At 38.2% G+C, this 20,545-nt stretch overlaps 8 protein-coding genes across 8 annotated transcripts in view; 3 read left to right on the top strand and 5 right to left on the bottom strand.

Moving 5' to 3' along the window:
* Positions 1–708: 708 nt before the first annotated feature.
* Positions 709–7,316, top strand: CBG06328 (the record flags this gene model as incomplete). Its single annotated transcript, XM_002647242.1, has 5 exons — positions 709–943; positions 2,497–2,648; positions 3,016–3,174; positions 6,922–7,023; positions 7,077–7,316. 5 exons carry the CDS (start codon positions 709–711, stop codon positions 7,314–7,316), a joined length of 888 nt encoding a protein of 295 aa, XP_002647288.1.
* Positions 7,317–9,734: 2,418 nt separating this feature from the next.
* Positions 9,735–13,001, top strand: Cbr-srt-41 (the record flags this gene model as incomplete). Its single annotated transcript, XM_045237117.1, has 6 exons — positions 9,735–9,793; positions 11,018–11,220; positions 11,333–11,650; positions 11,696–11,847; positions 12,599–12,847; positions 12,897–13,001. 6 exons carry the CDS (start codon positions 9,735–9,737, stop codon positions 12,999–13,001), a joined length of 1,086 nt encoding a protein of 361 aa, XP_045093186.1.
* A 183-nt stretch (positions 13,002–13,184) lies between these two features.
* On the bottom strand, positions 13,185–13,568 carry CBG06326 (the record flags this gene model as incomplete). Its single annotated transcript, XM_002647240.2, has 1 exon — positions 13,185–13,568. The coding sequence occupies one exon, from the start codon at positions 13,566–13,568 to the stop codon at positions 13,185–13,187; it is 384 nt and encodes a 127-aa protein (XP_002647286.2).
* Positions 13,569–14,926: 1,358 nt separating this feature from the next.
* Positions 14,927–16,257, bottom strand: CBG06325 (the record flags this gene model as incomplete). The annotated part of the gene is made up of 7 exons (XM_045237116.1): positions 14,927–15,004; positions 15,054–15,117; positions 15,168–15,276; positions 15,391–15,450; positions 15,502–15,593; positions 15,943–16,046; positions 16,093–16,257. The coding sequence occupies 7 exons, from the start codon at positions 16,255–16,257 to the stop codon at positions 14,927–14,929; spliced, it is 672 nt and encodes a 223-aa protein (XP_045093185.1).
* A 649-nt stretch (positions 16,258–16,906) lies between these two features.
* CBG06324 lies at positions 16,907–17,384 on the bottom strand (the record flags this gene model as incomplete). The annotated part of the gene is made up of 2 exons (XM_002647238.2): positions 16,907–17,113; positions 17,214–17,384. The coding sequence occupies 2 exons, from the start codon at positions 17,382–17,384 to the stop codon at positions 16,907–16,909; spliced, it is 378 nt and encodes a 125-aa protein (XP_002647284.2).
* A 470-nt stretch (positions 17,385–17,854) lies between these two features.
* On the top strand, positions 17,855–18,868 carry CBG27342 (the record flags this gene model as incomplete). Its single annotated transcript, XM_045237115.1, has 2 exons — positions 17,855–17,884; positions 18,533–18,868. 2 exons carry the CDS (start codon positions 17,855–17,857, stop codon positions 18,866–18,868), a joined length of 366 nt encoding a protein of 121 aa, XP_045098540.1.
* Positions 18,378–19,518, bottom strand: CBG06323 (the record flags this gene model as incomplete). Its single annotated transcript, XM_002647237.1, has 4 exons — positions 18,378–18,584; positions 18,629–18,799; positions 19,003–19,430; positions 19,482–19,518. 4 exons carry the CDS (start codon positions 19,516–19,518, stop codon positions 18,378–18,380), a joined length of 843 nt encoding a protein of 280 aa, XP_002647283.1.
* Positions 19,519–19,786: 268 nt separating this feature from the next.
* The window catches only part of Cbr-dhs-15, a gene marked incomplete at both ends in the record, with an annotated part of 3,589 nt that continues 2,830 nt past the window's right edge, over positions 19,787–20,545 (bottom strand). Inside the window, 2 exons of the mRNA XM_002647236.1 lie at positions 19,787–19,966; positions 20,015–20,185. Coding sequence (XP_002647282.1) covers positions 19,787–19,966; positions 20,015–20,185 — 351 coding nt within the window. The remainder of the gene's footprint in view (positions 19,967–20,014; positions 20,186–20,545) is intronic.

Genomic DNA, 20,545 nt, shown 5'->3' with positions numbered 1-20,545 from the left:
ATGGAGAGGTCTAACTATAGCTGTTTTCCAACTCGTTGGTACCCATGCAGTACGATAAGATTCTCGGAAGATGATGGAAAGAGGAATAGATATAGCTGTGCAAGTTTTTTTGAGGAAAAGTGCTGGAAGCTCGTCAGGGGTCGTGTTGACTTTAGGCGCTAATTTGGAAAGGATTAGCTCGAGTAGGCATGGGTTGAAATCCGGATTATTTATGATAGAGTTTGTGCGATTAGGGAAAGTTGGTGTGAAGCCATCATCAGAAGTGAAAACTTTGGAGAAACTATCGGAGAAAAGTTGTGCTTTTTGGGAATCATCGTGGACCGGAGATTTAAAAGAGTCTTTAAAAAGTCCAAGTTTTTCTCACGAATCAAATCGTTTCTGGAAAAATTCGCATTTTCAAGTCGAAAATACATTTCCGTTATTCTTGTTATTAATTTGCCACCCAACTGAATAATATTTTTTTGTTCCCCTGCTTCTGAAATAAATTAAAATGAATCAAATCATCAAGTATGGTTCCATATCATCCATTCCGTTATATAACTGTAGTGCTCATGGTCCTGAAAACTGGTTTCAAAAAAACAGTGTCCCGCGGCCAATCCTAGGCCTCACTAAAAAGGTGTATGGGGAGTTATCATTGAAGTCCTCTACTTTCCTATGCTTGATGTCATGCTGGAAAAAGAGCAGTTCGGCATGTCATGTTATAAAATAATGACTCTATTAGCAATTGTGGATATTGTATCAGTTCTCTGCAGTTGCCTCATCACCGGATGGCTCGCATACCAGGGTGCCGTATACTGTACCTATCCGAATTTAATCTACATTGTTGGAATGGCAGAAATGGGTCTATGGAGTGGTTCTTGCGTGATTGCTGTAATCCTGGTGACCAACAGATTGTTAGACCTTATTCTTCGCAACCTTGGTTCTTTTGTTTTTGGAGGAAACCGTACGTTTCTAATTTTGACAGTTCCAGTTTTGTATGGATTTTACTTTGTGTTTTTCAACACTCCAGTTTGTTTCACATCGGAATATCATGCTCGGTTTTTGATCCCATGATTTTTAAAGACAAGGAGACCGAGGTGAGGTATTCTACAGTGTGATCGGTGTTTACATTTTTCAAGGTAAACTCTTACTAGCGAACTATCTGGAGTCGCCCCCGAGTTACACTTCATGACCTATATCATTAGAAATCCCATAAAATCTGATTTGGAATATGTTCGATTTTCAATGAATTCGGAATATGTTCGATTTTCAATCACGTCGATTTTCAATGAAAAGTCAACAGGTTTAACTAGCACTAAATTGTGTTGTGACCTAATTTTCTCGCAACTCCCCGCCGTTTCGCAAAAACAGAAACCATATTCCGAATCAGACTTTTATGGGCTTTTTAATGATATAGGTCATGAAGTGTAACTTGGAGAGGACTCCAGATAGTTCCCTAGTTAGGCTTAAGGAAGAACATCGGTAAGACTTTCTTTTATGTCTCACCACCTCGGTTTTTTGCTGTGCCCTATGCTCAAAATTGAAAGCTACAGGGACGCAATCACAATCTCAAAACGCCAGCACTCAAATATTCTTCCAATCCGCGATGATTTGTGCCGTAAACATGTCAGCTGCAATAATTTACGTAATTTTGAACTACATAGTGATACCGTATTGGATGATACTGCTCGGCACTTTTATGTACCAACTTGTTCTCCAGTTTTGATTTACTGTAAATTCAATAAAACATTGAAAAATGGAGTTTTGAGAAGGATTGGGCTCAAGGTAATATTGAAGACACGGCAAATGGAATTTGATTTTTTTTTTGTTTTCAGAAACCTCAAACACAGGCTCGCAAAAAATCGAAAAACATCAAAAGTCGTTCCAGCTACACCGTTGGCTTTATAATTTTTTGTAAATGTGCTGCTTTATAATTTGTGTTCCATTAATTAAACATTTTTTTCTCCGTTTGTTTTCTTCTGACTAGATGTGAAATTTTCATTTTCTGGTTAGATGTGAAATTTTCGAACCAAAAAAAAACTTATGTCTTGGCTGCCTATTTTCAATTCCTCGATATCTGTCCTCCTAGCTTTCGTATCTTTATTAATTCATTCCTATCTACTGTACAATCTTTTCATGTTAGTCATTTGATGAAATATGGAATAAATAAATTTAATTAATCCACTTTTAGATCCAAAAAACTGAAAAAGTCTTCCGGCTTAACACTGTTTTATGTCCGATTCTTTCTCAATTTTTGCTCAGTTTTGGAAATGTTATTGATCCTGAATTTCATTTAAAATGAAAATATTTTAGACCTCCTCACATTGTCAACTACTTACTTGAAATTTTTCAATATCCAAGACCCATATTTATATACCATATTCTATATCACATGGCCAGTGGTAAATCTTCTCAGTATCCGGGGTCTCCTAGCAGCTGTAATTACGTTGGATCGAATTTTCGCGGTTTTTTCACCAATTTCGTATCATAATCATAGAAATAAAATTTCAAATGTAGCCATCGCTCTAGGCGTATTCAGTTATTGTGGTGTCGATAACCTGGTTTTTTGGGTGATATGTGATTACAAACTGAATATTCCTAAAGGTTGTGTTACATTAGACTGCATTGGTAACAACTGTCATTTGACCTACTTTTTATCCTATGAAATGGTAAGCCTTGTGGTAGTCCTGTAGTTGATTCGGATTTTCAGATAATTCATGGCGTGATAGCGCTTTTATCTCTGATGCTCATCGTCAAAATTTTCATCTGGAACAAGTGCTCAAACGTTGCAGAAAACAAAGATTTAACGAAAGTAGGTTTTTGAAAATATCTTCTTCATATATAAAACGCTAGATGCGTCTGTTGGTCCCGGTGTCACTCTGTCGACTTTTGAAAAGCTTGAAAAATGAATATAGATTTACGTGATCCTTTAAGAATAATTGAGGAGCAGAACCACGAACCAGTAAAAAACTAAATTGAATAGCGCCGAAGGCGCACCAGCTTGCTGTTAGCAAAATAAATATAATGTGATTTCAGGCAAATCGCCTAGCATTATTCGATATTTCGATAATTTTCGTTTTCGATGTGATTCCACCAATAGTTCTAACAAAGTTCCCAACTGTGGGCTTTGATGATGTCGGACCCATATTTTCGTTCACTAAAATGAGTGGATACTCTTTGGAAGGGTATTTGGTGGTGAGAACATTGAAGTGGAATCAAACTGCAAGAAATGCGAATTCAATATCTGTTGTACAAGTGAAACCAAGTGATGGATGTTGAATTTCTAATTTCTGCATTCGTTTTTAGAATATTCATTTCACAGACAATTTTAAACAAGATTGAAATAAAAGGGGCATGAGAATCAATACACTTTATGAAATTTTTCTCATTCAGTACTGGTCAGTAAGATATTCAAAAACGATTTTTTCGTATGATTTTTTTCCCAATTTCGACCATTTTCATAAGTGCATGGTGGCTGTCAAGTGTCCGATCACTTTGAAAACATTGAAGGCTATAAAGCAGAATTAGATCGAAAACTTTGCTTTTTCCGTATTTTTCAGAAATTCCTAGTTTTTTTTAGCTATTTTTCGATTTCTGAAAGACACATTTCTTTACGTTTTAGCACAAAAACGAAACAAGATTGTCTTCAAGAAATCGGCAAATAACTGTAAAACAAGGAACCTCCAAAAGTTCTGTGAATGCAAAATTTTAAAATTTGGTCTGTTTTACACCCTTCAAAATTTTCAAAGTGATCAGAAATTTGACAGCCGACCTTCAGACTCCTGAAAATGGTCAAAATGGTCAAAGTTCTATTGAAAAAGGAATTTTCGTATATTTCATTGAACGGTACTGTATGAAAGCTGAACGGTAGTTACACTGCGTGAACACACTCACCTAATTTTTTTTGTGAAACCCCGAAAATTTTCCTGCCCCTCCCCCATTAAAGTTTTTACCGAATGCTAACATCACATTTAATTTACATTCAGCTCTGATTCATCTCTCCTTAACTTCAATCTTTATCCTCCTACAGAAACACAAAGTCGCCCCATATCCCCTTTAAGAAAAAATGTGATCACATTAGCATATGCACTGATTGTTTCAGCCATAATCATTAGTTGTTTATAGTTTTCTTTTTTCTTGTCTTCATGCAGGAAATGAACTCATCAGAGTGTAAAAAGAATAACAAGAGATGTTAGTCAGTGGCACATTCTGCGTTTCCTTTCGTCATCGTTTCTGAAAAATGGTGTCAACTGCAATTTTCATAGTAACGATTTCTTCATTTTTCCTTGCTTTGGTAAATGTTATGTTTAATATTTATCTAATTTATACGAACAGTGGAAAGAAAAATGCTCAGAAAAAGATGGATTTGACACTCATCTACTATCGATTTGTTGTTGATTTCTTTCAATCATCAAACTGTGAGTTCTATTAGGTTGGCGGGAAAGTCTTTGTCACTCTGTTTGTTTAATCACTGTTCTCGTATATGGAGGCTGTGTATGATATCGACTCTAGTGAATAACAAGGTGATAAGAACCTTCCATATAAACAAGTCCCCATCTCCTTCCCTGCTCCTCATCTGTAATTGAAACGATATGTTTGTTCCCACTGCTATTCACATCAGACATGTTTTGATTTACCTCTTCCTATCTCACACCACGATGAAGGATTCGGAAACTTTCTTGAAGAATGTGTACAACACACATGCCCCTCACTACAATACTATTCGCAATTGGTTCCATCGTTTCGAAAAAGATGACTTCTCGCTCGATGAAAAGGATCGCTCTGGGTGACCCCGTGAGTTGGATTTGGACAAGCTGAAGCACGCATTGCAATCGGATCCATTTCAATCTAGCCGTGAACTAGCTGTCACATTCGGAGTTCACCATAGCACAGTCCTTGAAGGTTTGAAGTCTCTTGGAATGAGAAAACTTTTTGGTCGATTCATACCTCATCACCTGACTCAAGCCAACCTTGACCGCCGAGTCGACGATTCGATTACTCTTCTCACTCTCCACGCGGGCGATCGATGGCTGGACCGGCTAATAACCGGAGATGAGAAGTGGGTCTTCTACGATAATCACCACAGGAAATCCCAGTGGGTTGGAGAAGGAGAGAGCCCACAGGATGTCCCCAAACCCGACCTTCATCCGAAAAAAGTTATGCTCTCTGTGTGGTGGGGAGTGGACGGCCCCATCTACTGGAACTTCTGCCCGAGGGCAAAACAATAACTGGAGACCTCTACACTACTCAACTACGAAACCTCAAGAAAGCAGTCGACCGTTCGGCCCTGAAAGACAAGAAAGTGTACTATCAACATGATAACGCTCGCCCACATGTTTCGAAACAAGTGAAGCAGGAGCTGATGGGATATGGATGGAATGTTCTCCCTCACCCCCCGTATTCTCCTGATCTTGCTCCTTCCGACTATTGGTTATTTGGCGATATGACACGTGCCTTCGAAGGAAGAAGCTTCAATTCCCGTGGAGCGGTCGAAGCGGCACTCAAACAATACTTTGCCTCACGCCCGGCTGGATTCTACCGCAATGGAATCCATAAATTGAGGGAACGTTGGAGACATGTTGTTGATAATGATGGACAATATAATTAATTATTCGGTTATTTTTTCTTTGAGAAATAAACTATTGAAAAAGTGACAAAGACTTTCCCGCCAACCTAATAAAAAAAGCTATACAATTATTCAAATTTTTTTAGTATCGATTTATCTTTACTATATGTTGCACACATATGAAACTGATCAAAATTATATCAAAAACTTTCCATTTTACGTTGCCTGGCCGAATTTTCAGCTCGGTACTATCCGATGCTGGCTCGTATTTTCTATTGGGTTGGATCGAGTTCTAGCAACTTGTACGCCAATTTTCTATCACAATAATCGATCGAAATTTCCGCTTTCCGGAGTATTCCTGTTTATTTTTTCCTATGCGCTTTTTGAGAATTACATTCTATTCGTGTATTGTAGCTTCGAAATTGACATTCCATTAGATTGCAATACGTTCCGATGTGCAATTGAAACATGCTACCACAACTATTGGAAATGGTATCAGCAGGTTAGTGGTGGAATATTAAAGACAAAGGGAGGGGCAGGAGTTTGAATTTTTAAAAAATGATAGAAAATCGATGCTAAAAGGCGCCGGAATCGGCCAAATATAAGCTCAACATAATCTGAAATAAGCTGAAAATGAATTTAAACTGCCTAAAATAAGCCTAAAATGACCCCGAAAAATCTCTGAAACTCAGCTAGTCACTCTCAGCAGGACCCCCTTCTGCGCTCAGCAAAGATTTTTTGGCTCTATCGGCAAAAATGGTTCCTTTCCGAAACGATGGGCCCTTTCAGCAAAGATGGGTCTTTTCGGAAAAAAATGGGACCTTTGAGAAAAGATGGGTCCTTTCTGCAAAGATGGGTAATTTCAGAAAAGATGAATCCTTTGAATTTTTACACAGGTAATCGTTTTCTACTTCGATTTTTATTAACATTTTGAATTTTAAAGATTTTTAGCCACTTATTTTTTTCGTGTTTTTTTTATTTACATGTCTTCTCAAATGCAGTAGAAAACGATTACAGATGTAAAAATTCAAAGGACCCATCTTTTCTGAAAGAACCCATCATTCCCGAAAGGACCCATCTTTCCTGAATTGACCCTCCTTTTCGGAAAGGATCCATCTTCGATAGAGCCGATTTTTTCCTGTCGCGCGCGTCGCTTACTCCCTGTTGAATGAGCGGCTGGCGCGACGATAGAAGATTGTTGCGGTCGCGCGCGCTGCTTACTCGTTTTTTTAAAGTAAGCGGCTAGCGCGACAACAGGAGAAATTGATATTGTCGCGCGAGCCGCAACCTCCACTACCGTAGCTTTAACGGTGGGCTCACAACTAAACTCTCCGAGGGGGTTATATGAACAACATTCTGAAACAAAATATTTTCAGATCATGTACGTTCTAATTGGCACATTATCCATCATACTTTTCTTCCGACTATTCATCTGGAACAACTGTAAGAAGGGAGCCAAAAATAAGGCTATTTCAAGAGTAAGTGTTTCAGGCTCCTCTTTTCCTTTATTCTCAAATTGCCCATTCTTCAGGCAACCTGGATCTCCCTACTCGATTCTTTCATTATTTTTGCATTCGATTTCTTCCCAGTTTTTCTCACCGCCCAATGGCCCGACATTAACACGAAAACCGTCGGACCTCTAGGATCGCTTTGCAAACAGCTGGGACTTGTGATTGAATCGTTCGTTGTGTGCAACGTGCTCCTCAACAAAAAAGTGGTGCCGACTACACGAAGTCAAACATCACCAACCAACTTTCCAGTTGTTTATTGATACAGTTGTTGAAGAATTTCCTGTCTATTTTCAGTATAATAAGCATTTGTAGCCTGTGACAGTTTTGCTAGAGATAACAGAAATTTCTAAAAAGGCGCAACATTAAATAAATGGTACTTGAAATGAATATATGGGATGACACTTAAAATTCGCAGTCTTTTTATGCAATAATACAAAAACTCTATTTTCCAGATTGATTCATATTTTCCAGATATCTTGAATCGTCTGTATTTCTAGAATCACGTGATTTTCCGAATTTCAGAATTTCAAAAAGCCTATTGTCTCCTCTACACTGGGGTCCAAGACAGCGGGTCAGAAATCGCGCCCCAGTAAACGTGATATTTTAGAAAAAAAATCGCTTCTGAATTGGTTGGCTGAGGATCAAACTTTTAAAGATTGGGCGAAAAAATCAAGCGTTGCAACTCGTTGATTAGAAAAAATAGGTGAAATCCAACTTTGAAATTATTAAGTTTCTTCTGGCCTAAAAGTTATTTGAGACGCGTTTTTGACCCGTTACCTTAGACCCAAGTGTCTGAAACATTTCAATAATCATCTAGGATCTACTGTCTGAAACATTTCAATAATCATCTAGGAAACTAGACAGAGTACTCTTTTTTTTTCAGACAGGAAACCGTGGGGATTTTTGCCATTGATGAAACGAGAGAAAATTGATAAAATCCGATTCCTTTTTTTTCGATTTTCACATAAAAAATTAATTTTCCCAGGAACTTTCTCACACCGAGTTCTTATGCTTTAGATTTTAATTGAGATGTTTTCCCAATCATTTTTTTTCAAAGATAAAAAAGAAAATGTCGGATTTCTAGATTAGAAAAAAACCATTATTTCTGTTTTGTAGCCTGGTGAACTGGAAAATACATCTTTAGACGTCACCTTCAGAATTTTTTTTCAGATCATCCAATTTTTGTTGTGACACAAAAGTTGTTTGTTCTTGTTGTGAACAGTTCTATAAAAACTGAATATGGATCTAAAAGTTCCGAAATAAAGATATTTTCCAGTTTTGTGATTTCTGGAAATTCTTCCTGTATTTTTTGTTGAACAAAAATCTCGGAGAATATAATTACAAGTAAGACGGTTTGAATTTCTGAAAATTTTCAGTGAAGTTATTCCAATTTTTCAGTTCAAAAAAACCTATTATTGTATTTTGTTAGATCAGAAAACATGTTTGGTGACGTCTTCAAAATTTTTTCAGATAATCCAATTTTCGAAAATTGTGACATAAAAGTTTCTGGTTCCCGTTCTGCAGAATTCTATGAAAATCAAATCAGGATTTGATACTTCTGAAAAATTGTGCAGTTTTGTGATTTTTGAAAATTGCAGAATGAAAATCACGGAAAATAGAATGGATCAGTTTTTTTTCTGGAATTTGGGAAGATTTAAAACTTTTGAGTTTTTGAAATTTTCTAGATTTTCTTGAATTTTGATGGTATTTGAGGTTTTGGAGTTTTGAGAATTAAGCGAGATTATAGAATTTTTAAAACATTAATTTTAAGTTTCTTGATTTTTAAAACATCAACTTTTGGAAATTCTCTGAATTTATATCCTGGAATGATGTATGTATTTCCAGAACCGAATTTTGGATTTTCAACATTTTTGAATTCCCAAGCTTGTGATTTTCTAGTTTCCTGGAAGCTTGGAATTCTTGAATTTTCTGATATTCTGGATTTTACGGGATTTTCTAAAATTTCGAAATTTGCGATTATATCACTTTCCAGAACACTGGATTTTAGAAGTTTCGAATTTTTGGAGTTTCTGAAAATTTTTGATTTTTGAAGTTCTGAGAAATTACCTGATCACCCAAGACAAAACCGTGGGACACTTTCCCATTGACGTACTTGAAAAAAATTCGGAAAATTTAATTTACTGATTTTTGCGATCAACGGATTGAAGAAAAAATTTGAAAAGGAATCGTTGTCTTTTTTTTTACAAAAAATACCTTCCAAAATACAAGAAATATTTTTCAGACTTCATAATGAAAATTTTTTACTTCCTCCGATTTTTGTCTGATTCATAATTTTTCCTTTTTCTTGCTTTTTTTTTCTCACATTCTTTCAGATTCTTTGGGTTCAAAAAGTTAAATTTTCATCTAATCTTTTCCCATTATTCGTCTATACCCATTTTCTTCTTTTTTGATTCAAAATTTCATCAAATTCAATTGCTTACGCATTTTAATCCCGAAATTTCAATAGCTGCGTAGTAGTAGTGAAAAATTGGGATTACTCCACCCGTCATAATCCGTATTTTTCATTGAAAAAAATTCACAGAAAAAAACCTATTATTGTTCTAGAAATGTGATTTCAGACTTAATCCGATCCTCCCACTTTTTTATTTCGAGTGTTACGGTAGGAAGATATATAAAGAGCATAGAGCCAGAAAACGAGCAGATTCTGAGTCTGAGCAATGGAGTGGTTGATTGCTGCCGGTGGAGATGCCAACAGGATCTATAACTTCAATTGCAGGTTGGTCTTTTTTAAGTCTAAACCCCATAAGAATCCTAAGAATCCTAAAAGCCCTAAGAATCCTAAGAACCCTTAGAATCCTAAGAATGCAAGGAATCTGAGAATCTGAGAATCTGAGAATCCAAGAAACCTAACCAAAATCGAAACCATGTTTAGCCTTCATCTCAGATTTTTTTTCTAAATTTGCTCTTATATAGTTTCAAATACGGGCTTTCTCGTAGTGTATTCGGTTTTCTGCACAAATTTCTAGAAGCCGAGAAAAGTCCATCTGAAAATATACTGTTTTTTTGGTCTCCTCCTTCCCTTCCACTTTCCCCCCTTTCTCCTATACATTCTCCACTGTGGAAAAAACGAGCAACAGTGGCCGAGGATAGTGGGGATGAATAGTAATCACAAGTTCGATTCCGTCACTGTCCATTTTCTTTTTTCTTTTTTTTTCTTTGATGCTGGAGGAATGCTTTGAACTTTTCGAAAATCTATGTTTGCTCTATTATTTCAGTAGGAAAAAAGCTCGAAAAAGACATTTTCTGAAAAATTCTTGAAGCACTGCTGAAAAGCCTTATCTACTCAAAATGTCAGTCGAAATCCCCCTATTTGATCATATTGGTTGCGGAACTGTTATAAATCAGTCAAGAAGTATGTAAATCTACGTTTTCACAATATTTGAGTGCTATTGGGCGATTTTCGAAGGACTACGATTCATTGGAGTTTTGGAAGAAATCACTTATTTCGGATTTCAAAACGGATATAGGCTACAGAATTTTGTGAAAAGACTCATTTTATCATTTTTATGCGTTTATGATTCATTTTAACACATTTAAAAAATTTTCGAAAAATTGAAAATTTCGCAAAGGGGGGTACCCATGGCAAAAATTTTTTCAAAAACTTTTTTTTTTTGAAAAATGAGGAAACTTTGTCAGATTGTAGAGAAACCTTTAAAATTACGATTGACACTCAAACAATGCCAAAAAACTCCCATTAACCCTTTCAAAAACTCACTCCAAAAGTGAGAAAATAGTACTGAAATCACTTAAACAGCCCATAACTCGACTTCTAGAAATTCGTGCAGAAAACCAAATACATCAAAAGAAAGCCCGTATTTGAAACTATAAATGAGCAAGTTTAGAAAAAATTCTGAGATGAAGGCTAAACATGGTTCCCTTGTAAGAACCCTAAGAACCCTAGGAACCCCAAAATCTTAAAACACCTCATTTTTCATTCCAGCGAAAAGTACGCGACGCCTGAAGAGTTCACTCTGAAGGATGGTACACCTCGTCCGGTCCTCGGATACATCGATTTGCTCTACGGAACCATTATCATGATGCTCTATGTTCCATGTCTCTGTGTGATGATGCAGAAGGAGAATATACGTCTTTCGTGTTTCAAAATCATGTTTTTGCTTGGTTTCATCGATTTGTGTGCCATTGGTAAGTGTGATGTTCACAAAGGTCAGCAGCGCGGTACCTCCGGCTCTAAGGAATCTCAGAATTTTCATGATTTTTAGAAACACAACTTTTAGATCTCTATATTCTATTCCAGGCGTCAACTCAGTAACCACTGGAATCCTTCTAATCGAGGGAGCCGTCTACTGCTCCCACCCAAATGCAATTTTCATCGCCGGCTCCCTGGGACTCGGTCTCTGGTGCGCAGCCTGCCTGATTTGTCTGATTCTTGTGCTCAATCGTGTCCTAGACATCCTCTTCCCAACCTTGGTTAAAAAATACTTCTCCGGATCGCGAACCACCATGGTTCTCATGATTCCAGTCGCGTACGGACTCTATTTCATCTTTCTCACTCCCCCACTCCTCTTCACTTCGAAATACCAAGCCTGGTTCTTCGACCCATTCATCTATGCAGGTACTAAAAGTATATCAAGGTCTTAGGAAATAAGATAGTTTCCAGACAAGACCCTGGAGTACCAAAACTACCCACATACTGCGAACAATTTGTTCATCGTGGTTGCCACATGTGCGCTTTATGGATATTTTTGTGCCGCTATTGCCAAGCAGTTCAGGAAGAGGGTGGAGTCGACTAATAAGAGATCTCATTCACAGGTAAGCTGGCATTGACTAGCATAGCAATCGCGTAGCGCAAGCGGTAAAACTTTGATGACAGGTTAAACTTCTTCAGAGGTTTTCTGAAAACCCCTAGTTCGGAAGGCGAAATCCTTACAATGCCAAGATCTGAGTTAATTTGATAATATTTGATGATATTTGGTCCTAGGATTTTGACTTTAAAGTCTTTTATGGTCTAGAGTCTCTGTGTTACGTATATAAGTATTACGAGGTTTTGAGGAGCTTCACTATTGTCTATTCAAAATAATCACACGAGTGAACAAGTAAAAAAACGTGTAGAGAGTCTCCAAACCTGTAGAGGCGCTGTAGAGACGCATTTTTTTACTCGTTCACGCTCGCGCGATTATTTTGAATAGAAAATACCTTCGAACTTACGAGCTTTCAGACTCAGATTATATATTTATTTCGTTTATTCGAAGGATTTTGAGAAATAAGGAGTGATGGTAACCGGGGGAAGAAAATGGTAAAAAACGAAGCTACGAAGGACTAACCCGCAAGAGTTAGTCCTAATGTGGGGAAGGAAAAGAGAGATAGTGGCAAGATCAAAGGGATGGGGGCAAGTCAGAAACGGGTAATCGAGATCTCAAGAAGTTTTTGGAATTGTGAGGGTGGTAAGAAGGTGGGGCAGTTCTTCACAATAGCGTTCCAAATTGGGATCGTTTGAGAAATGATTAACGATCTTAAGATCTAGATTATGATTAACGATCTTACGATCTCATCAAAAGATTAGGCTCACGAGCTTACTACTTCCCAACCTCTGATCTCTTTTCTTCAGATCTTCCTCCAATCCACACTCATCTGCTTGGTCAACTTTGTCGCCGCCATGGTCTACGTCTACATGCAATTCTTCCCAGTCGCCGATTTCGTCATTGTCATCGGACACATTTCCTGGCAACTCGGACACGGATGTCCAGCGTTCATCTACCTCTTCATGAATACCACCATTCGTAGTGGGGTCTCCAGAATGTTTAGATTGAAGGTAAACCACAAAAAATGGAGTGAGAGGAAAAAAATTTGGGTTTTTTCAGAGATCTCATGTTCATACAAAATCCACTACCACTGTCTCTATGGTCGGTCAACACGGACATGGTCATGGACATGCACCACCAGCTCACTCCAGCTCAATTCATTGATTTCATTTCAAGAACATAACCCTCATACTTGCACTTACTACTTAATCGATTCTGTGAGACTCTTACAGTAAGAGATAAAAAATTGCATGGAAAAATTTTTATATTGAGATCAAAGTACATTCACGACATAGAATTTTTATGTATACCTCAAGTTAATCAAATGGAGTTTAAATAAAATAAAAATCATTGCATAGCTTCTTTAAAATCAATTCCCAGAACCAGTGTAGTTCCTCCATCGGCAACTATCGATTGTCCAATGATATATGAAGACATTTTTCGATCAGCAAGAAACAAAATGATCCAGGCAATATCCTCTGGAGTCCCAGCAACCATCGCCGGTATCGCCTTTCTCTCGCTGGACAAATATTCGTAGAACTGAATTTTCTTCAATATTTTGGAGGCCTGATTTCCGTCACTCACTTTTTTTGACGCTTGATCTTCCAATCCCATGGCACCAGCGAACCCAGTTGCTACGACTCCAGGGCTCACCGAGTTTACACGTACTCCGTACTGAATCAGGTCGATGGCCACAGCTCGAGTGTACTGATCAAGAGCCGCTTTGGCCATTGAGTAGTATGGGAAATCGGGTTGCTGAAAAGATAATACTGTTGAGGTCGTTTGTCTCGGTTTGTATAAAAGTCCCCCTCTTGCTCTGCTCCACCCTTCACTGTAGTGAAACCAAGGAGCGTTTCCAGAAGACTTCAAAATCAAAATTTCAAAAAAAGAATCCAATTCCGGCATCCAATTAGACACATTTCTGATCTAAGTTGTCCAGGTTTCAGCTCAATCGGTTAACTTCGAGCGGGTTAAAAGGGGCGCGACATACAAATCAACATACGGAATCAGGTGAATGTTATTTGTAATGATATTTTTGTTTTGTGTCTCTGAATCTTACCGCATGAGGTCCACCTGCAATACTCGACACATTGACAATTTCTCCCTTGCTCTTAATCAAATATGGTTTTACTTTCCGGGTCATCTCAACCACCGATTGAATATTCAATCCCATATTCTTATGATACACATCAAGTCCCTGATCGCTAGCCAATGCCCCAGTTGGGTCCGAGTGTGCTGCACCGGCGTTGTTGACCTGAAATTTAAAAAAAAAATTGTTCACACAGTATCCTGCATTTAGCTGAATTTTACAGTATTGTGAAGGCCGTTCAAAATTGTTTATTTCGTTTGAAAATGAAATAGTATACTCACCAGTATATCAATTTTCCCGAATTTCTCCAAAGTGGTTTTTATCAATTCATCTTGTCCTTCAGAAGTCGTCACATCAGCCACCACAGAATTAACTCCGATTTCTGGGATTCCAGATCTCAGAATTTGCTGTTTTGTCTCCTGGAGACGATCGGAATTTCTTCCTGTGATGGTCACATTTGCTCCTTCTTGAGCAAAAATTAGAGCTGCTGATCGCCCGATACCATTTGAAGATCCAGTTATAATGACGGTTTTTCCAGAAAAACGGGGCATTGTTTTTGCTGGAATTTTGCATTTTTTCAATGTCATATCAAAAAATATGAAAAATGATGTAAAAAATATCCAGAATCTTCTCCGAAATATTTTCTTATGTACTTTTTCTCATACAAGCCCCGCCCTTTTGTGTCTGTGTTTGACATGATGACATTTCTCCGACAGATTTATTGACCTTGGGGTCAAAAAGACAATTAGTGAGAGAAAGAGAAACGGGTGAAGCTAGAAACACAAAATTTTGTGACTTCTGAGAGATCAAAAATTGGCGACCGTGCCTTTGAAAATTCGGTTACTTTGAAATTTCAAAATACGTAGATTCTAGCCATCTGCCCAAAGTTCTTAAATTTTGAAAAGACCGTTTCCACTTTTTCTCCAATTTCTCAATTTCTGAAAACCAAAACAAAAAATGTATACAGTATACAAAACTTTTTATTTACAAAATTCAAAATCTAGTTGAGTTGACATCTCATTTGTTTGCAAGCGTTGTCGAAGTTGAAACGGAAGTTTTCACATGCAAAATGACCACCCTGAAAATTTCGAAAAATGTATTTTTTTAATTTCAAGAAATAAACTCACATTATCGAGTCCACAAACTTCAGCATAAGCATCATGCAAACAGTTACCAGCAGTTTGAACAGATCTGAAACATAAAAATATAGAGAATGCGCTCTACTACTAAACATGACTAACCCGCAGAAACTGCTGTCGGGGAATACGGTTTGGTTGAAAGTGTTGATACATGATTGGTAGACGCCAGAGAATGTTCCAGTTTTGATACAATCAAACTCGTGGATCACATCTGGAAAGGATGTTTTTCAGATTTTATTATTTGGTTGTTCAGGTTTTAGTGGTTTACACTTCTGACTTCTAAAACCATAAAGTGTAGGCAACCGCATAGCTGAAATCAACCTACCCTTGTAACCTCCTCCACAGAGCCATTCGAGTCCTCGGAAAGTTCTGACATAGTCGAAAGCTGAAATGTTGTATATTTTTTTCTCAATTGATTCCAGAAAATATAACTTACCATTTTCAAATGTGGTATCACTGACTCGATTGTGAAGGTTCAGGCACGTATAATAAGTCGGTCCAAGACAGGCATGGAAATTGGATCGGGCTCTGGAAATTAGCAAAAAATCAAAAATGGGTCCAGAATTATAACAATTCAATTATTCGATTCATCTGAAATTTTCAGAGTTTACTAAACAAAAACAGAGCTCCACTTTCGTAATTGACAACTTTTTTGTACAAATTCAATAAAACGAGATAAGACGCTCAAAAATGGCACAACCCTCTTTTCATTGGTCTTTCGGCCCTTTCTACGGCATATCTCATCAGAATGAAATTTTACGATAAAATTGTCAATTGTAAAAGCGAAGCTCTAATTTTGCTCAGTATATTCTTGAACTTTCCGACAAATCTAAAATTCCTGAACAAATTTTTCACTCACTTGCAAATTTTCCGGAACTCTGTGACGTTAGAATTCAATAGAGCGTTCACTGCATTATAAATCATTGTTCCATTTTTATAGCTAACCGAGTCATCGAGTCCGAAAGTTTGACCAAACTGATACTGAAACAACTTTTTTTCCTTAAAAAACATTTAAAAAATATTTTACCTGACAATAATTCAATTGAATATCTTGACAAAATGAATTATTGCTACTGGGTGCTTCCAACAGAGCCTGATAGCTTATCACATCATCTGATAAGGAAAATGGGAAAAGAAGGTCCGCATGGGATAGGGAGAGCAGGGAGAGAGCAATGGTCAGAGTTGGATTCATGGTCGAGTGCGGAAAGGAGGAACTGATAAGGAGTTGTTAAACAACGCCCATTATATACTAAACAGAATAATGATAATTATGACGTTTTGGGTGCAGAAAATCAAGGAAGCTGGAAAGAGGGAGAGAGTGGAGAATTAGAGAAGTGGAAATTCGTGACAATGATTTTAAGATCAATGCTGAAACGCACGTAGCATACTTTGACCGGTTTAGCAAAATTATCTCAATACCTGTAAAAGTTATCTAAAACTTGCAAATCACTAATTGTTGGCAATTTTATAGCAAACATTTTATCAGTTAGAATCTTTTCGATATCTCTTACAGAAACCGAGATAATTGAGCTCAAAGTGTAGCATACGGTAGTGAATCGGATTTCCCGAAATTTACTAATACAGTGCAGTCCGCGTCATGAAGATAGAACCCACCTCCTAAAGGAGTGTTCTGAGAAAACATAAGATGGTAGCAAAATTCGGTGCACGCAGTTCGATTCAGCACGCGGAAAAACCTATAATTACCAATTTTCAGACCAATTGAGCCATTATCAAGCTCAAAGTATTCAACATTCATTTTCAAGCCGAGTTACATATTTTTTGATCTGATTCCTTTTACACATAAAGCATTACAATACAAGCAGAAGTTCACACAATATCAATTATTGTTGCTTCAAAATCTCCATCATATCATGTGCCTGCATTCCCATAACCAGCGAAGATCCACCATCAGCAACGATCGTTTGTCCGATGATGTACGATGAGAGTTTACGATCTGCCAGGAATGCGATGATATTAGCGATATCATCTGGTTGACCAACACGTCCATTTGGTAGACACTCTTTTTTGGACTCCCAGAATTTGGCCATCTGAAAGAAAATGAGGGGAAATGGAACGAGACATCAAACTATGCGACCCCTATTAGAAATACCCTTCCCCTCCGACACAGTAACAATATATCATACCAACCTTCTCGAAAGATCCTGCTGGCATTCCCATGGCTTCATCAATTCCAGTAATAACTGCTCCAGGGCTCACAGAGTTCACACGAACGCCATGAGCAATTAGGGCGATAGACGTGCTTCTGGTAAATTGGTCGAGCGCGGATTTGGACATTGCGTAATAGAGCATGTCGGGCATCTGAAAATGTTTTTGGGTACTGTACCAGTGATTTCCATATTTGAATCTTTGTTTTCCCAGACGAAAAACTCGTTGATTCTATGTATGTTTGTCAAGTTTATTTTAATCCGCTTACTTCGGGAATAGTTCAAGCCTTTTGGTAACACACTTACCGCCTGATGTCCACCAGCCACACTCGACACATTCACAATCTCTCCTCTGGTCTTGATCAGATGCTCCTTGGCCTTCTGTGTCAATGTCACCACACTTCTCAGATTGATTTGCATAACCTTATCATAATCCGAAACGTCCTGATCCAACCCAACACGCCCGTGAGAGTCAACAAATGCGGTTCCAGCATTGTTCACTAGAATGTCAAAATGGCCGAATGTGTAGATTGTTTCGTTGATCAGCTTGTCCTGATCTTCGTCTTTGACCAGGTCAGCAACTACTGACAAAACATGGTCCTCTGGAATTCCAGACTTCAGAATATGTTGACGGGTTTCCTCGAGACGTTCGGTGTTTCTTCCCGTGATGGTCACTTTGGCACCTTCCTGGGCAAAAAGAAGAGCAGTAGCGCGGCCGATTCCGCTGGAGGATCCTGAACAGCCTTGATTATCTTAATTCCTGTGAGAGGTGAAAAAAAAGAAACAACTGAAAAACTGTTTTCCAGGATGTACTAAATAGTTTGTTAGCTCATCATTTTCTGATATCTGGTACAGTAACCGAGATAATTGATCTTAAGTAAGTACCTGTGACAATAGCGACTTTTCCTTCGAAGCGAGTCATTGTTTTTCGTATGAATATAGAGACAAAAACTGAGTTTTGGTAAGTTTAACACTCTGCCAACTTTCTTTATATACTTCGTAGTTTCTCTGCGCTCTCTTTTACTGATAACTCTTTTTTTTCAGTTTGACGTGAAACAGTACAAACAACATGTTAACAAATGTGGTATTTGTGACAGGAACAATTTATTCAAAAAAGATTAAAATTGTTTGTGCATGTTTACTGGAATCAAGAAGAGGTCAAAATGCTATTCATATCAACTGTATTCATTCCCATGATCAACGAGGATCCTCCATCGGCCACCATCGATTGTCCAATGATATACGAAGAGAGTTTACGGTCTGCCAAGAATGCGATGACATTTGCGATGTCGATTGGTTGAGCAGCTTTCCCGCAAGGAATGCATTCTTTTCTGGACTCCAAAAATTCAGCCATCTGTAACAGTTTTACATACGATCCCAGTGTCAGACCAACCAAACCTTCTCGAAAGATCCTTCGGGCATCCCGATAGCCTCACCGATTCCAGTCACAACTACTCCAGGGCTCACAGAGTTGACACGAACTCCGTGGTCAATGAGATCAATGGCTGTGCTTCTGGTGAATTGATCAAGAGCGGATTTGGTCATTGCGTAGTACATAGCGCCAGTCATCTGAAAGTTAAATTACTTGCAAACGGGCAGAAACATCCTGAAACGGACAAATACCGGGTCAAGTCATAGCTCTTTTCAGACGCGATTGTTCTTGACCAACTGAACTAATTATAATAGAAATTTGACGAGATCTACATGATAAAGCTATTTGAAGAACTTTATCTTGTCTATGAAGAAACTACAAACCACACACTCCAACTTACCGCTTGTTGTCCACCAGCGATACTAGAAACATTTACAACTTCTCCTTTCGCTTTGATCAAGTGATCCTTAGCCTTCTGGGTCAAGGTAACAACACTTCTCAAATTAATGCGCATAACCTTATCAAAATCCGAAACGGGTTGATCCAGCCCAATGCGTCCTTCGGCGTCTGAGAATGCTGTTCCAGCATTGTTCACCAAAATATTGAGGTGCCCAAACTTTTTGACAGTCTCGTTGATCAACTTGTCCTGTCCTTCTTCGGTTGCCAAATCTGCTGGAATCGCCAAAACGTGGCTTTCTGGAATTCCAGCCTTCAAAATTGTTTGACGGGTCTCCTCGAGTCGTTTGGTGTTCCTTCCAGTGATAGTTACCTTGGCACCTTCCTGTGCGAAGAGGATACCTGTAGCACGACCGATTCCATTAGAAGATCCTGAATTAAAAAAAAATAAAAAAGTTAAACTTTAGAATAATTCTAACAAACCTGTAACAAGAGCAACTTTCCCTGCGAAACGATTCATTTCAAACAATAATCCGTTGTTCTAGGAAAAATGGTCTACCTTTTCCACTATTTATACACAGGCAGTAGGTTGGCGTTGCCCTCTTGTCTGATTAGTGACACGGAAAATGAAATCGTGGTTTCTGTGATAAAGAAACAATATCAATTGTATAGATAGTCTCTAGTCGTCGTAATTGTGCTGAATACACAAAACACTGTTGAGGAAGGGGGGGGAAGGGGGGGGGGGATTCCAAAAACTAAAAATTATCAAGGAGAGTTCGAAATGCTCATCATGTCATGTGCATTCCCATGACCAGTGAGGTCCCTCCATCAGCCACAATTGATTGTCCAATGATATAATAAGAGAGTTTACGATCTGCTAAGAATGCGATGATATTGGCAATATCGATCCGTTGAGTAGCTTTCCCACAAGGAATGCATTCTTTTCTTGACTCGTAGAACGCGACCATCTAAAGTATAACATTTACTAGAAAGCTTTGAATTTTTATAACACTAACCTTTTCAAAAGTTCCTTCTGGCAACCCCATGGCATCGCTGATTCCAGTCAAAAAGAATCCAGGACTGACAGAGTTTACACGAACACCATGGGCAATAAGTCCGATGGATGCGCTTCTGGTGAATTGATCAAGCGCAGATTTTGCCATTGCGTAGAAGAGCCAGTCGTACATCTGGAATCGTAGAATATGTTGGGCAAAAAAATTCTGGTTAGCTATAGCTCTATAGAGGCTGCCGAATTTTTCAGTCAAACAGAAACCCCGACTACCGCATATTGTCCACCAGCCACACTAGACACATTAAAGGGGGACTCCGACCAAAAATTTTTATTGCATTAAAATGTGTTAAAAGTTATCTATTTTCCGAATATTATTGCGAAAAAATTCGAAAAAAATCCGAAATCCCCAAAAAACGCCGTTGAAAAGGAAGAAAATTCAAAAAAAGGTGCCGCCGGGGGACGAGGATTTTCAGTGAGAAACCTAGGCCACGGCATCATAGCGCCTTTCTTACATGGAAATTTTTCCGGATTTTTT

Source organism: Caenorhabditis briggsae (genome assembly GCF_000004555.2).
Source record: "Caenorhabditis briggsae complete genome, chrV, whole genome shotgun sequence".
Classification (NCBI taxonomy): domain Eukaryota; kingdom Metazoa; phylum Nematoda; class Chromadorea; order Rhabditida; family Rhabditidae; genus Caenorhabditis; species Caenorhabditis briggsae.
The sequence above is the reverse complement of the archived record's forward strand: the minus strand, read 5'-3'. Positions and strand labels throughout refer to the sequence as shown.